Source organism: Pongo pygmaeus, chromosome 5 (assembly GCF_028885625.2).
Source record: "Pongo pygmaeus isolate AG05252 chromosome 5, NHGRI_mPonPyg2-v2.0_pri, whole genome shotgun sequence".
Taxonomy (NCBI): domain Eukaryota; kingdom Metazoa; phylum Chordata; class Mammalia; order Primates; family Hominidae; genus Pongo; species Pongo pygmaeus.
In genome coordinates, this window is record NC_072378.2 from 69,383,985 (window position 1) to 69,401,280 (window position 17,296).

The following is a 17,296-nucleotide window of genomic DNA, read 5'->3' on the forward strand; positions in this document are numbered from 1 at the left end:
TGTAATTTACTTTCATGCCAACTTTCTAGTGACTGGTAGATTGAAAATTAGGGTTTTTTTCTGACTTTGATAGATTCACAATCTGATTATTTGGAAGTCACATACTACCCATATTACCAACCCAATAGACTGGAAAGTGACACTGGAACAACCTGGGCATATATGTAACACATCATAACTAATCTTATTAATGCCATTAGTAGTGAATTGGAGTTACACTGACACAACCTTACCTTATTTAGTCCGTAAAATTAGGTAGTTTGACCGATTAACCCTGTTTCTAAAAGGTTATGTCTAAAGAAATATTTGTATATAGACTTATTTGTTCATTGACCTGCAATATAATTCCCATAGAAATGAAGTTAGCCCTCAGATGTATTTAAATATCATATTTCTAACATTTTTAAGGTTCAGTCTTTTTTGTCAATATAAAAATTGCCAGCATATATTTTTCCATTTAACACCCACAAACTGTCAATAAATAAACAATGCAACTACATTTCACTTTATTTAGTGCATATATTACCAAAATTAGCCATATTGTTAATTCTTAATTCATAGGGAGGGAGATCTCACAGATTTTATGAATGAAGAATTAACGATAAATATTTAAGGATCCACTCTGGCATTTTTTCAAATGTTCTGCAGAATTAACAAGACTTGTTCAATTTGTAAAGTCATTCTGCTTGGTTCTGTCACCAGTAAGTACAAAATGAGTCTAATGACAAAATGATAAAAAGATATTTTGGCCAGGTGCAGTGGCTCACGCCTTAATCCCAGCACTTTGGAAGGCCGAGGCAGGTGGATTGCTTGAGATCAGGAGTTCGAGACCAGCCTGGCTAACCTGGCAAAACTCCGTCTCTACTAAAAATACAAAATTTAGCTGTGTGTGATGGTGGGCACCTGTAATCCCAGCTACTCGGGAGGCTGAGGCAGGAGAATCACTTGAACCCAGGAGGAGGAGGTTGCAGTGAGCTGGAATTGTGCCATTGTACTCCAGACTGGGTGACAAGAGCGAAACTCCTCTCAAAAAAAAAAAAAAAAAAGATATTTCACATGATATGAATAGCCACTTTTTGTCATCCAAATTATTAACAAATCACTGCAATTTGAGAAAAGCTTCTGATAACAGTAATGACAACTTATCTTCTTTGTACTTTAGAATAAGTTGCCAGGTATGAAAATTAGGGCAATTCCTTACTATTTCAAGTGCTAAATTTGAATCTGCATGTAATAAGTAAATTTTGAGTATTAGCTTATTTGCCTTAACTTGTTTAATGTTTTAAATAAAATTGTAGTACTTTTCAAGTAAATTCATTTACAGGATTAAAGAATCAAACAGTACTGTTAAGGGCTTATAATAAAAAATACCATTTCAATAAATGCATTGGGGACAACTACATAGCATTTGGGAAAACACAAATTTGGGTTTGTACATGACTACTGTGACAATAAAAATATCAGATGGATCAAGATTTTAAAGGTGAAAACTAAACCACAAAAGTCCTAAAGAAAACATAAGAATTTTAAAAATAATTAAGCATAACTTTTAAAATATATTTTAAACCAGAGGTATAAATAGAAAAAAGATAGTATATTTTACTGCATGAACAAACAACTCCTATATAGGGGAAAAAATACCCCACTAAACTAAATCAATTGGCCAGCTGGAAAAAAATATTTACAACTCACATCATAACAAAGGACTACCTACCCAAATATAGAGAGAAACTCCTCCAAATCAATTTTTTTAAATCCCAAGAAGAAAGAATAATATGTCTTTTAAACATATGAAACAGACTTAAACATATGAAATAGACCTAAATTCACTCATAATTTTAAAAATGTAAACTAAAACACCTCTGCGATACCAGTTTTCGCTTATAAGATTGGAAGTGGTCAAAAAGTTTGATAGTACACTATGTTAGCAAATGTTGAGAAACATACCTATACATTTTAGGGCAAGTAGGTATGGATATAATCTTTATGGAGGGCAATTTGATACTGTCTATCAAAGTTTCACTCTAGTCTCATTCATTTATAAAATTACACATATACTAGGTTGTTCATTTCCATATTGCTTGTAATAGTAAAAAAAAAAATAGAGACAACCTAGATGTCTAGCTACAGATGAATGGTTAATAAAGTTATAAAACTATTTTTATTTAAACAAATATAAAATTTTCACATTTTTTGGCCTGGCCTAGTGGCTCGTGCTTGTAATCCCAGCACTTTGGGAGGCTGAGGTGGGTGGAATTCACCTGAGATCAGGAATTCAGAACCAACCTGGCCAACATGGTGAAACCTCATCTCTGCTAACAATACAAAAATCAGCCAAGTGTGGTGGTGGATGCCTATAATCCCAGCTATGCAGGAGGCTGAGGCAGGAGAATCACTTGAACTTGAGAGGCAGCAGTTGCATTCAGCCAAGATCGCGCTGCTGTACTCCAGCCTGGGAGACAGAGCAAAACTCTGTATTTAAAAAAAAAAAAAAAAAATCACATTTTAATGACTGTAAATATTGTCATGTGCAGAGCTAAGTGGTGTACCTTTTCTTTCTTGAATAGTTTGTCATTTGTTTTGGTTTGTTTTTTTCTGGCATTTCTAATTCTTTCTATTTTCCCTGTTATTGCCTTCCATATTTTTCAAATTTTCTCATTGAGTTTCTTGTTTTCTGAGAGTATCATTCAGACCTTCTATTCCATCTGTTGTAGGGAGCTTTCTAAGCCATCTGCAGAATTCCCATTCTGTAACTACCTTTATTTTTTTCTCTGAGTTGATTCCACTGCTGCTTCTTTTCCTTGTCATCTCCTTTCTTGGTTTTACTCCTTCGTTTATGTGAACGTATCTTTAAACAAATTATGGAAAAAATTTGAAAGGAAGGTACGTCTTCTGGGATTTTACACGTCTAAAAATGTTTTGTTTTGTTTTTTCACTTTCACACTTGATTGATAGTTTATCTGAGCATAGAATTCTTGCTTGAAAATTACTTCCCTAAGAATTATAAAGATTTTTCTTGAGTGTCTTCTAACACGTGTTGCTGCTGAGAAGTCTAATGCCTATGGATTCTTTTTCCTCTTGGGTTCCCAAGAAGGGAGAAAACAAGAATACTTTCTTCTCCAGAAAGTCTTCATTCAAGAAAGCAGAAGGGAGGGACATTTTCTACATTTCCTTTCTGGTTGAGTAGAACTACACTTACCTCTCCTCCTTCCCCTGTGCCTTGTGATTCGTGATTGAGCCTTATGATCTATGAGAGCATCTCTTTATATGTAGTGATGAAGCACTTGATATTTAGATGCTCTTCTCCTAATAGAGCCTGCTTTTTCAGACCATTGTCTTATGTGAACTCAACAATCCTTATACTATTGCAATATTAATCCTCCTAAGAAAATGGATGCTTCTGGCAGAAAGGAGGAAGGCCAGTAGGAAGAAGTTAAAAAGAGACAATACTTCAATCTATATTCTTAAAACTTAAAAAAATTTATTACATCATGGAGCATTTTTCTCCTCTTAAACGTTTGATTTTCAACACCTCACTCAACTGCAGTCTGAGTGATATTGTATAAACCATCTTCACAGTTATCAGCGTTAAATACCTAGGTCTTTCATGTAGTATGTGAGTATCTCTGTACTGATTTATTTTTTAAGCCAAAAATTACTAGATTAAGTTTTCCATGGTCTAGTCATTTATGTTGCATAACCCAAATGCAAAAGTTACCCATGATATTAAATTTGAAATTACATGTATATCATGTTGCCCATTGTTCCAAAAACATTGGAAGATATTTTAAAACCACATATGTATAGATTGTTCCTTCTGTCTGCAGTACAACCATGTTTATGTTTTCACGTGGCCACTGACCTTTGGCAAAGCCAATTCAAAAATTCAGACTATTATCATCATCAGACAAATCATTAAAATGGAGTCAATCATACGCCCACTCGCATAAATCATTAAGACAGATGATACAAATGAATTTAACAGACCATGACCTACCAATTTTTTACTTGTCAACAGAGCCTAGAGTTAACTGAAATCAAACCATTTCATTTATTAGGTTACTGCCAAAATATAACAAATCTATACAAAGTTTTTCATAGTCAAGAATAATTTAAACTACGAAATTACCAAAATATGAATGTGCTTATGATAAATAAGTGCTAGTAAACCCAGAATAATTACCAAACCTAAAACTACACCATTAAAAACGATATAAGTATTTTGAATAACTTGATTGGTTCTATTTTTAGTAATTAATGGTTTGCATAGATACTTTAATCTCTTCTGTTCATGTTGTTTTTTCAGAAAATAAGTACTTAATCCTAATCAATGTGAGATAAATTAAGGAACGCAGGTTATATTTCTTCTTTTAATGAAGGGCAAACTTCTCCAGTGTAAGCATAGCATCTATTTTGCAGTACTGCCACATAAGAAATAAAAATAACTTGGATTATTTTGGTATCAAGTAGGATTTGTAGATAAAGAATATTATTATCTAAATTGGATTTTCCATAGCTGTGGTAGTTAATATTCTAACTGCTGCAGAAGTACCAAGAGAAGTGCAAAGAATGAGAATCTTAGCAGTCGTTCATCCGTTAGACACCTACTAACTGCAAGGCACACTGCTGGATAATATGCAGCGTGGAAAGTGAGGACACACACAACTTAAAAAATGGAAAGTCTCATAAGATGAGCAAAAATTATTGTTAGAGGAACGTTTATGAGAAGTACAGATATCACAACATCATTCCAGATTCACAGACTCTATGTTCTATTATTCAATTAAAAATGTTTTTAGCTTTATTGGCTTAATCAATAGCGACAGAGAACAAGTTATTTCAGGATCTATATAATAAAAAGATAAGTTTTCTGAGTTCAGAAAACATGGGAAAAGATTATGATTAAAATATATTCCTGCAACCACATGGAATGATCATATTTCATTGTGTCCCGTGTCTGAAATGATTCCAGGGCTCCATATGAAATTGTTAAGTTTTAAAAGCACTACGTGTAACGTCTAATTTTTAAATTTTTGAAGGCAGGATAAAATTGTCCACCCAATTAGGGAACTGGTTTACCACAATTGGTAATGATAGAATCATTCTTGTCCACCCTAATATTTCACGAGATTTTCTTTCTAGCACAGCTCTTCCTATTCTGTCTTATTAGTGCTTCCCGGGAGATTTGTCAAGGCCTTTATTAGTGTGTGGAAGAGATGCTAGTGTTCCTTGTTTCACAGATATCTATTTCCTAGTACACACTGACTACTGATTTTGATAAAATGATAGGCTTTTATATAAACATAGAATTCCTTTTCTAAACACTTGTGCACCCTTAGGAAAATTTTTTTCTTATGATAATTGGATGAAATAACATAAAGCTGGTCATCCTTGAATTTATTAACATAAACATTCTTAAATTCTACTTCTCAGAACTAATATAAAAGTCACTTCCTTTCTGGCTGCTCTAGAGGTTAAAAAAATTTATGGCACTAATAGAGAAGTGAGGAAAGTTAAAATTAAAAAAAAGAAAAATTACTTCTTGAGACTGGACTATACATTATATTTTTACTTATTTGCTTTTTTTCTTTTATCAAACTCATTTCCTGTCCTAGAACAATTCATTTTCAAGAGAAAAAAGTGCACATGTAAAACAAAATTTCATTCCAATGTCCCCAACTTAAAACTTTATTCCTGTTATTCCCATGTTAAAGGCACAAAATTTTCTGTAAAAACAGATAAATTCTGTTTTCCATTTTATTTTCATACATTCTATTTGAAACACAGAAAATCCCCTAGTAGTAGTTTAGAATTTATGCAGATTCTGCTTAATCTTATGTTTCAAGTCTATGAAGCATATTCTAAAGCAATAATCATAACACTTAAAATACACTTGCATAACATTTTTGTTGAAGTGAGTATTAGGTATCATATGCACTGCAACATTCCTGGCAAGGGAGTGCATGTAATACTTTAAAATGAAACTTTCCTTTTTCACTTCAGCTCTTTTTCTTGATTGAGAAGCTATAAATGTATCTTGCCTCTTTTCACAAATGAAAATGTGTTCCAACGTAATTAATCTACCCTATTAACTCTACGAAACATCTGCTATATTTGTTAAACACTTCAAACTTCTGTTCTGAACCAGTTAATTCTAAGTAATTTCTCAGTTAAATATTTACATGGGCTTCCATAATGATAAGCTCTAGCTTGTCTTAAATAATCAGCAGATTGTCCAGAGAGAGCTGTGTGATATGTAACACATTGTAATAGCTATCCACTGGAACTTAAAATGGTTAGCTGGCTTGGCATATTTTTTGCTTATTTTTATCTTAGCCAAAAGAGGTAACAGCCTTGTGAATTCCATTCTTTGTCAATATTTTTAATGTCCAGAATTGTGTTTAAAGGAAAATGAATACCTATGTAGACCTATGCAGATGTTTACCTCGTGAAAATGCTAAATCCAATCTCAAATGTCTCTTTTGGAAAAGTGATAAATCTGTATGTGTGCAAAATTTTAGAAATAACTCAATTTACAGTTATTTTATAGCAGACTAAGTAAATTAAAAAGTAGAAAACATTGATAGGCATTTTTCTTCAGCAAATTAAATCGAAGAAGAAAAAAATCCACAGGCTACGCAAATGTGTGGTGTGTACAAAGGTAATTAAGAATATGATTCTCTAACTGCACAAATTATATAAATCTGTAAAATATCAGGTTTTGGTAAAAAATTGGAATCAATTCCACAACAGAGATGCTGTTACAGTGATAAATGATTACTTTGTAAATGAACTATAAGGCAATTTTACTCATAGACATCAGAGAATAGAATGATCACTTCAGACTGAGGAAGACAGACAAGATTGAAAGTTCTCCAATGTGGTATTTAAGTCCAAGTTTTGAAAATAAAAATGATTATATAAAGAGCAGAAGCCAGTTCTCCAACACCAACACTCAGTATTGTTCTAACTAGGTGTTTTCTTCTTTACAATATGCCAAATGTTTATTGAGTTCCTTCTATAAGTGTTGTAGAGGTTAGAAAAAAATGAGCCTCTATCCTCTGGAGCAGGGGTCCCCAACCCCCGGGGACAAGGACCAGTACCAGTTCGCAGCCTGTTAGGAACCGGACCACATAGCAGGAGGTGAGTGGTGGGCAAGCGAGCAAGCTTCATCTGTATCTACAGCCACTCCCCATTGCTCACGTTACTGCCTGAGCTCCACCTCCTGTCAGATCAGTGGCCGCATTCGATTCTCATAAGAGCATGAACCCTATTGTGAACTGTGCATGTGAGGGATCTAGGTTGCGTGCTCCTTATGAGAATCTAATACCTGATGATCTGTCACTCTCTCCCATCACCCCTAGAAGGGACCGTCTAGTTGCAGGAAAACAAGCTCAGGGCTCTCACTGATTCTACATTATGGTGAGTGTATAATTATTTCATTATATATTACAGTGTAATAATAATAGAAATAAAGTGCACAAAAAGAATAATGTGCTTGAATCATCCTGAAACCATGCCCTCATCAGGGTTCATGGAAAAATTGTCTTCCACAAAACTTGTCCTTGGTGCTGAAAAGGTTGGGGACCGATGCTCTAGAGCGCACAGTCAACTAAAAGGATAAATGAAGCACACACATAATGACCTTTACAAAACCAGAACAAGGAAGAATTGTGGGAGGGATTCTGAGACAAATACTGAGCTCTATCCAAGTTCAATTTATGTAAACTGGAGGTTAAGTATGTCTGTAATTTTCATAATAAGTGATCAATAAATCCACTGTTTGACTTTACTAAATGGGAGGAACGGTGTCCTGGATCATTATAAATAACCCTCCCAGAATTTTAATTTGTTAGTTTGGGAATAGATATTATTTTTCTACAGTTGATTGATCTGTGTTTTACTAATGATGATATTAAAATTATTTTTGCTTTGTCAGTTTCAACTAATGTTCAATATTCTGCTCAAAATGTTCTGAAGATTAGGAGAACATGGCTAGAATTACAAATTGGTCTTGGATCATTCAAATAGTGAATGATTTATCAAGGATTAAAAAATAACTTCCTCAACTTTTAATCAAACCCCTAGCTGGGTCCTAGACTTAGCAAAAATGAGGAGGAGGAGATCAGAGTCATGATAACATCTAGGAGGCCTGTAAGTGATTTATGTATGTGAGTTGGTACCATATCTTACTACTTGAGTCTCACGTACAAAAGATTATCATAAATATTTTTTGCGTTTGTTAACTACATTCCAAATCAAATATTATATTCTTGCATTAGGCAGACTTTGCTACATAATTTCTTTAAACAGTAAAGTGAGTAGATTTTTGATTATATGTGTCTCAGAATTAAGTGTACTCCCTGATGTGTATATGTTTTAGTAACTCATGTTTAAAAACACCGAATGAGCTGTCAGCATTTGGATGAATATCAAAAATGTTATATATTAGTTTGACTATTCATGAAATGATAATCATTTTCCTAAGGGTAAGAGAGAAGAGGTTAATCTAGAGCCAAGATCGTGTCAGTCTTATAAAAAAATGACACAACCTCTCTGCAATTATATTGTAATTAATACTTGGTATATTTGAATTTCAAAATTTGTTTTTCTTACAAACACTAGGAATTTGCCATTGTAAAGTTGGCCTAATTATCCAACATTACTTGATTATATATCATTTGGCAGGTTTTATTGTTTTTTTGTTTTTAACTACAAACAGAACTGATTACTTTTTTCCCTTGTTTTTTTTTCCTACCTAAATCAATAAAACATAGACTCCATATGCCCCTGTAACATTAAATTGCTCCCAAAGTAGATAAAAGAAATGAGAGTGATAAATACATAAATTTCATTTAACTATTGTGGAGAAGGAGTAACAAAGATTTAGGGGAACAGTGAGAAGTGATGACATATGCAGAATTTTTTGTACTAATACTTTAAAAAAATTAGTTACAATAATTTATACTGAACTCTGAGAATATTAATCAAATGAAAGCCATCTGATTGAAAATTAAAATACATATATCACTTTTTTATTCAAAATAAAATTAGATGGTGAAATTAAGCATGTATGACATTCATGAGAATTTAGTAATAAAATAATTTACAGATAGGCAAATGCTGAGAGATTTTGTCACCACCAGGCCTGCCCTAAAAGAGCTCCTGAAGGAAGCACTAAACATGGAAAGGAACAACCGGTAACAGCCACTGCAAAAACATGCCAAATTGTAAAGACCATCAAGGCTAGGAAGAAACTGCATCAACTAACGAGCAAAATAACCAGCTAACATCATAATGACAAGATCAAATTCACACATAACAATATTAACCTTAAATGTAAATGGGCTAAATACTCCAATTAAAAGACACAGACTGGCAAATTGGATAAAGAGTCAAGACCCATCAGTGTGCTGTGTTCAGGAAACCCACCTCACATGCAGAGACACACATAGGCTTAAAATAAAAGGATGGAGGAAGATCTACCAAGCAAATGGAAAACAAGAAAAGGCAGGGGTTGCAATCCTAGTCTCTGAGAAAACATACTGTAAACCAACAAAGATCAAAAGAGACAAAGAAGGCCATTACATAATGGTAAAGGGATCAATTCAACAAGAAGAGCTAACTATCCTAAATATATAAGCACCCAATACAGGAGCACCCAGATTCATAAAGCAAGTCCTTAGAGACCTACAAAGAGACTTAGACTCCCATACAGTAATAATGGGAGACTTTAACACCCCACTGTCAACATTAGACAGATCAATGAGACAGAAAGTTAACAAGGATATCCAGGAATTGAATTCAGCTCTGTACCAAGTGGACCTAATAGACATCTACAGAACTCCACCCCAAATCAACAGAATATACATTCTTTTCAGCACCACAATGCACCTATTCCAAAATTGACCACATAGTTGGAAGTAAAGCACTCCTCAGCAAATGTAAAAGAACAGAAATTATAACAAACTGTCTCTCAGACCACAGTGCAATCAAACTAGAACTCAGGATTAAGAAACTCACTCAAAACCACTCAACTACATGGAAACTGAACAACCTGCTCCTGAATGACTACTGGGTACATAATGAAATGAAGGTAGAAATAAAGATGTTCTTTGAAAACAATGAGAACAAAGACACAACATACCAGAATCTCTGTGACACATTCAAAGCAGTGTGGAGAGGGAAATTTATAGCACTAAAGAAAGCAGGAAAGATCTAAAATTGACACCCTAATATCACAATTAAAAGAACTAGAGAAGCAAGAGCAAACACATTCAAAAGCTAGCAGAAGGCAAGAAATAACTAAGATCAGAGCAGAACTGAAGGAAATAGAGACACAAAAAACCCTTCAAAAAATCAATGAATCCAGGAGCTGGTTTTTTGAAAAGATCAACAAAATTGATAGACCACTAGCAAAACTAATAAAGAAGAAAAGAGAGAAAAATCTAATAGACGCAATAAAAAATGATAAAGAGGATATCACCACCGATCCCACAGAAATACAGACTACCATCAGAGAATACTATAAACACCTCTATGCAAATAAACTAGAAAATCTAGAAGAAATGGATAAATTCCTCGACACATACACCCTCTGAAGACTAAACCAGGAAGAAGTTGAATCTCTGAATAGACCAATAACAGGCTCTGAAATTGAGGTAATAATTAATAGCTTACCAACCAAAAAGAGTCCAGGACCAGATGGATTCACAGCCGAATTCTACCAGAGGTACAAGGAGGAGCAGGTACCATTCCTTCTGAAACTATTCCAATCAATAGAAAAAGAGGGAATCCTCCCTAACTCATTTTATGAGGCCAGCATCATCCTGATACCAAAGCCTGGCAGAGACACAACAAAAAAAGAGAATTTTAGACCAATATCCCTGATGAACATCAATGCAAAAATCCTCAATAAAGTACTGGAAAACCGAATCCAGCAGCACATCAAAAAGCTTATCCACCATGATCAAGTGGGCTTCATCCCTGGGATGCAAGGCTGATTCACCATACACAAATCATATAAACAGAACCAAAGATAAAAACCACATGATTATCTCAATAGATGCAGAAAAGGCCTTTGACAAAATTCAACAGCCCTTCATGCTAAAAACTCTCAATAAATTAGGTATTGATGGGACGTATCTCAAAATAATAAGAGCTATTTATGACAAACCCACAGCCAATATCATACTGAATGGGCAAAAACTGGAAGCATTCCCTTTGAAAACTGGCACAAGACAGGGATGCCCTCCTTCACCACTCCTATTCAACATAGTGTTGGAAGTTCTGGCCAGGGCAATCAGGCAGGAGAAAGAAATAAAGGGTATTCAATTAGGAAGAGAGGAAGTCAAATTGTCCCTGTTTGCCAATGACATGATTGTATATCTAGAAAACCCCATCGTCTCAGCCCAAAACCTCCTTAAGCTGATAAACAACTTCAGGAAAGTCTCGGGATACAAAATCAGTGTGCGAAAATCACAGGCATTCTTATACACCAATAAGAGACAAATAGAGAGCCAAATCATGAGTGAATTCCCATTCACAATTGCTTCAAAGAGAATAAAATACCTAGGAATCCAACTTACAAGGGATGTGAAGGACCTCTTCAAGGAAAACTACAAACCACTGCTCAACGAAATAAAAGAGGACACAAACAAATGGAAGAACGTTCCATGCTCATGGATAGGAAGAATCAATATCATGAAAATGGCCATACTGCCCAAGGTAATTTATAGATTCAATGCCATCTCCATCAAGCTACCAATGACTTTCTTCACAGAATTGGAAAAAACTACTTTAAAGTTTATATGGAACCAAAAAAGAGCCTGCATTGCCAAGTCAGTCCTAAGCCAAAAGAACAAAGCTGGAGGCATCACGCTACCTGACTTCAAACTATACTACAAGGCTACAGTAACCAAAACAGCATGGTACTGGTACCAAAACAGAGATATATACCAATGGAACAGAACAGAGCTCTCAGAAATAATACCACACATCTACAACTATCTGATCTTTGCAAACCTGAAAAAAAAAAACAAGCAATGGGGAAAGGATTCCCTATTTAATAAATGGTGCTGGGAATACTGGCTTGCCATATATACAAAGCTGAAACTGGATCCCTTCCTTACACCTTATACAAAAATTAATTCAAGATGGATTAAAGACTTAAATGTTAGACCCAAAACCATAAAAACCCTAGAAGAAAACCTAGGCAATACCGTTCAGGACATAGGCATGGGCAAGGACTTCATGTCTAAAACACCAAAAGCAATAGCAACAAAAGCCAAAATTGACAAATGGGATCTAATTAAACTAAAGAGCTTCTGCACAGCAAAAGAAACTACCATCAGAATGAACAGGCAACCTATAGAATGGGAGAAAATTTTTGCAGTCTACTCATCTGACAAAGGGCTAATATCCAGAATCTACAAAGAACTCAAACAAATTTACAAGAAAAAAACAAACAACCCCATCAAAAAGTGGGCAAAGGATATGTACAGATGCGTCTCAAAAGAAGACATTTATGCAGCCAACAGACACATGAAAAAATGCTCATCATCACTGGCCATCAGAGAAATGCAAATCAAAACCACAATCTCACACCAGTTAGAATGGTGATCATTAAAAAGTCAGGAAACAACAGGTGCTGGAGAGGATGTGGAGAAATAGGAACACTTTGACACTGTTGGTGGGACTGTAAACTAGTTCAACCATTGTGGAAGTCAGTGTGGCGATTCCTCAGGGATCTAGAACTAGAAATACCATTTGACCCAGCCATCCCATTACTGGGTATATACCCAAAGGAATATAATTCATGCTGCTATAAAGACACATGCACACGTATGTTTATAGCAGCACTACTCACAATAGCAAAGACTTGGAACCAACCCAAGTGTCCAACAATGATAGACTGGATTAAGCAAATGTGGCACATATACACCATGGAATACTATGCAGCCATAAAAAAGGATGAGTTCATGTCCTTTGTAGGGACATGGATGAAGCTGGAAACCATCATTCTCAGGAAACTATCGCAAGGACAAAAACCCAAACACCGCATGTTCTCACTCATAGGTGGGAATTGAACAATGAGAACACGTGGACACAGGAAGGGGAACATCACACTCTGGGAACTGTTGTGGGGTGGGGGGAGGGGGGAGGGATAGCATTAGGAGATATACCTAATGCTAAATGACGAGTTAATGGGTGCAGCACACCAGCATGGCACATGTATACATATGTAACAAACCAGCATGTTGTGCCATGTACCCTAGAACTTAAAGTATAATAAAAATATATATATATAAAATTTAGTTTATATGAAAAAAATTAAAAATGAATATATACATAATAAATAACTATGGATCATGATGAGTACATCTGGCATTTTAGTTTCAACATAGCCATCACTTTTTAGAAAAAGGTCATATTATAAAAATGAATCTTAATTGTTTTTAAACTAGATAACAAAAGAATTTCTTCTGGAATAAGGGGGAATAAATTTATATTTATTTGCATTTGTATTATCAGATTTTTCATTTATTTCAAACCATTTAAGGCATTTAATAGATGATGGGTTAATCACAAATATTTGGAAAACTTTTTGAAAATTACTGCCTTTACAAAAAACTTTTATTAGAGTGGATGAGTTCCCCAATGTGAATTGTCATTTGGCCAGTAACAGGCACATACCGTGATGAATAAGATATAGATTCTATTATAGATTATAGCCTGATGAGAGTAACAAATCATTACATGAATAATCACTTAAATGTATTAGTGGTAAGTACTTTAGAGAAAAAGTGCAAGGCACTAGGAGACTGAAACAAGTCATTGTCTCCAAGTGGCAAATCAGGGAAGATCAAGCCTGGTTTTCTTTAGATCAGTTTGGCTGTGATGCGAATGGAGGGAGGAATGTGTAGCGTCAACTAGGAAGTTCTTACAGAGGAGCAAGAATATGGGAGCAGTAGGAGTGGAGAGAAATGGATGAATCCAAACGTATCTTGGAAATGAAGCCAACGAGATTTTGTAACTGTATGTGAGAGAGAAGTTTAAGGGAGTTGAGTGTGGAGAATGAGTTCTAGATTTCTGGCATGAGCATGAAGAGAGTGTGGTATGGATTTATTGATTCGGGGCACGATGGAAGAGGATCCAGTTTTGGAGGGAGGATCCTGAGTTCAGCATTTGATGGGGTAAACTGTGGATGCCTGTGAGGTAGCAGCGGTTCCATCAAGCACGTGGTGGGTCTGAATGCAGCTCAAAGACAAACTGGAGTTGTAGATCTGGGAATTGCTCGTCTAGAGAATCCAAAGCCCACAGATGTATGAGATCAATGTGAGAGAATGTGGACTGAGAAGAAAATAAGACTAAAATCTCCCACATTTAATGGTTGATTAGGAAAGGAAGAAGCAGCAGGAAAGAAGTAGTCATAACTGCTGAAGTTTTTTTTAAATGGCAAAATCGTCATTTTTAATTTCATGTGGAGTAAGAATTTCTGTCTAAAATAAGAATCAGGAGACTTGACTTTCAGATTAATACCTGGGATTTCCTAGGACTTCGTTATGATCTGAAAAAAAGAATGTTTATTTTCCCTACCACTTTATATTATTATGAGAAAGCAGTAAATAATATTTTTAATATTAAAAGTTCAATGTTATGAGTAGGCATGTTTGAAGCCAACACCATAATCATGCATTTCCTTAGAATATACTTAAAAAGCTACTCTCAACCAAAAATATAATTATAGAGTTGAAATGTATAAAGAGGTATTTTTTTCTGCTTGCAAATATTGTTACCACTTATTTATGGTGGTTTGTTGAAACATGGTTCCAATCATATGAGATTCTTCACTGGCGGTGAACATTTGGTCTCACACCTGGTGCGGGACTGCCTTTTTTTCTTTCTGGAGTTAGCTACAAAGATAAGCCAGTCAAAGAAAGGCAATTCATCATTGTTAATATATTACATAGTTCAACCTTGAAAGAGCTCAAATTACTTTAAAAGTTTGTTTTAATCAACAAAGTAATTATTAATTTTCACAACATTCTTTGTGAGGCAGGTGTATTTGAAACAGTGAATTAACACGTGTCTCTTTTTCCTCATAGGGTTCCCTGGGGATACAAGGCCCCCAAGGTCCACCTGGAAAAGAGGGTCAGAGGGTAAGTAAACTTGGAACAACTGGTGGGCATTACTAACTTAGGGGCTACTTATTTGGGAACACTAATGAAAATGAAACTGAAATATAGCAAGCAGATGGGCATACGGAGAGTATCAATTATCCAAAGGCTGAAATTTGAGATTTGAGATTTTGACAGAGGTTTTGCAATTCAGAAAATTCTATATTTTTCAAGATTGGCAGCACAAGTTTAGAGGTATTGTTTGAATAAAATGAATTAGCCCTAATTTGATCTACACTACTTTGGTCATATTTTTAGTTTTTGAATTAAGTTGATGAGTATCTTTGTGAAGGTCCAGCCTATTTATTAATTCCATAAAGGTTGTGGATATTGACTACATTCTTTATCCAAATTAAATTATTGACTTCACTGGCTTTTCATAACTCTCCTTTCATTGCCATTTATTGCCTTTAACTGAGACAAAATAGTAAGCAAATAAATTGTTGTTGGAATTGATAGTAGAGCAATAACCTCCTATTTCTAGTGCAGTTCAATTTCATCATTCCACAGTAAATTGAAGCCCTGCAGTGTTATGACAACTGGTCAGCTTCATATGAGCAGTGGGGACCCCATTCTTGTGTTTTACTGTTATTATTATTTTCACACCATTTTAAAGTCTCAAAAAATCTTGTGTGTTCTTTCTCATGTGCTTATTTATGGCAGTCTTTGTACTAAATAGTACAGGTACTGTCAACTTCTGTTCCCTTGTTGATGAGCATTCCGTGACTTAGAGAGTTTAGATGATTTGCCTAAACTTGAGCTTCTGACTGTAGTCCTACGTTCTCTTTTATTATTAACCCCAAATATGTTTCTTAGACATTCTCATTTATTATTCCCAGTTCTGCCTTCTGTAAAATAAGTCTCTTTCCTCAACTACAAATATTTGAGGGTCAGTGGTGTATTGCACTAAGGTTTACCTTTTATCAAGTTAATAAAATCCCAATTCTCTTAACTTGTTCTCTTATCATATGGATTCTGGACTCTCCAACATGCCAATAATCTTTGCCAGAAAACACTCACTGGCTTTCCAGAGTTGTCAAGAATGGGACTGGATACATGTGGTCTTACTTAGGGCAGAGTAAAATGAGGCAAGTATGCCCCATACCACAGACAACATGCTACTATTATGGCCTAAGATTGAGCCAGTGCTCCTTTGTCTAGTATTGTACTTTTGACTTGTACTACATGTGGTCAATTAAATGCTCCTCCCTTTTAATTTTAATGAAAACTGCTAAGTCAGGTCTTTACCCAGCCCGTTGTTGTACAGTTGCCTTTTTGACTCACAGAGTAGGAACTGATCCCTGTTGTTAAATTCCATCTTTCTTGATTTTAATCCCTAATAGCATTCTATTCTTTGGGGGCTTTTTGCTTTTAAAAAATGATTTGAATCCTGTTTTCCAGTGAAATATCCCTCAGCCTTATGCTACTTTAAAATTTGATAAGCCTACCTTCTGTCTTCATTCAAATCGTTAATAAATCCTGAACAGAACAGGGCCTGACAACCCTGTGTAACACCAGCCTAGGCTACCATCTTTTCCACCATTGATGTCCTTAAAGTGTGACAATCAAATCATGTACAAATGTATTTGAACCCTACCACCTTCCCACCCACATTTCTTGATTTAGTTTGTAAGATAATTATGACAGACTTGTCAGATACTAGCTGAACTGAAAAAATATTTAAATGAGGCTTTTTAAAAATAATAATGCTTCAAATTAAAATTGTACCCTATCAAAGCTTGCATTTCATAAGAAAGTAGATTAAAGAATAAATTAAACATGTATTTTCCATGATAATAATGAAGGAAATCAGTTAAATTGTAAAGTTCAACGACTATTTTATGTAAATTTACTCCATTTATAAATGTGTATAGTCCATATAATTTTATATTACTTTTATCTTCTATCAAGAGTAACATAATGTCAAAAACTAAAGAATGTAATAGAACTTATAGACACTTTTAGGCATAGTTTGTCATTATTGCCACTGCTCTTTCCCAAATGCCCTATTTATCAAAAGAAGTAGCTAGATCAGGTATTATTGACATTATCCACATTTACAAATGATTATATGCATTTGGATTATATCCATATATGCTCAGTGATTTATTCTACTT

At 34.8% G+C, this 17,296-nt stretch overlaps 1 protein-coding gene across 5 annotated transcripts in view; it reads left to right on the forward strand.

Annotated features, from left to right (window-relative positions):
• The window catches only part of COL19A1 (collagen type XIX alpha 1 chain), a 356,800-nt gene that overhangs the window by 196,039 nt on the left and 143,465 nt on the right, over nt 1-17,296 (forward strand). For all 5 annotated transcript variants that reach the window (XM_054492353.2, XM_054492351.2, XM_063666306.1 and 2 more), the window contains exon 15: nt 15,108-15,161. In XM_054492353.2, the coding sequence (XP_054348328.2) occupies nt 15,108-15,161 (54 nt within the window). The remainder of the gene's footprint in view (nt 1-15,107; nt 15,162-17,296) is intronic.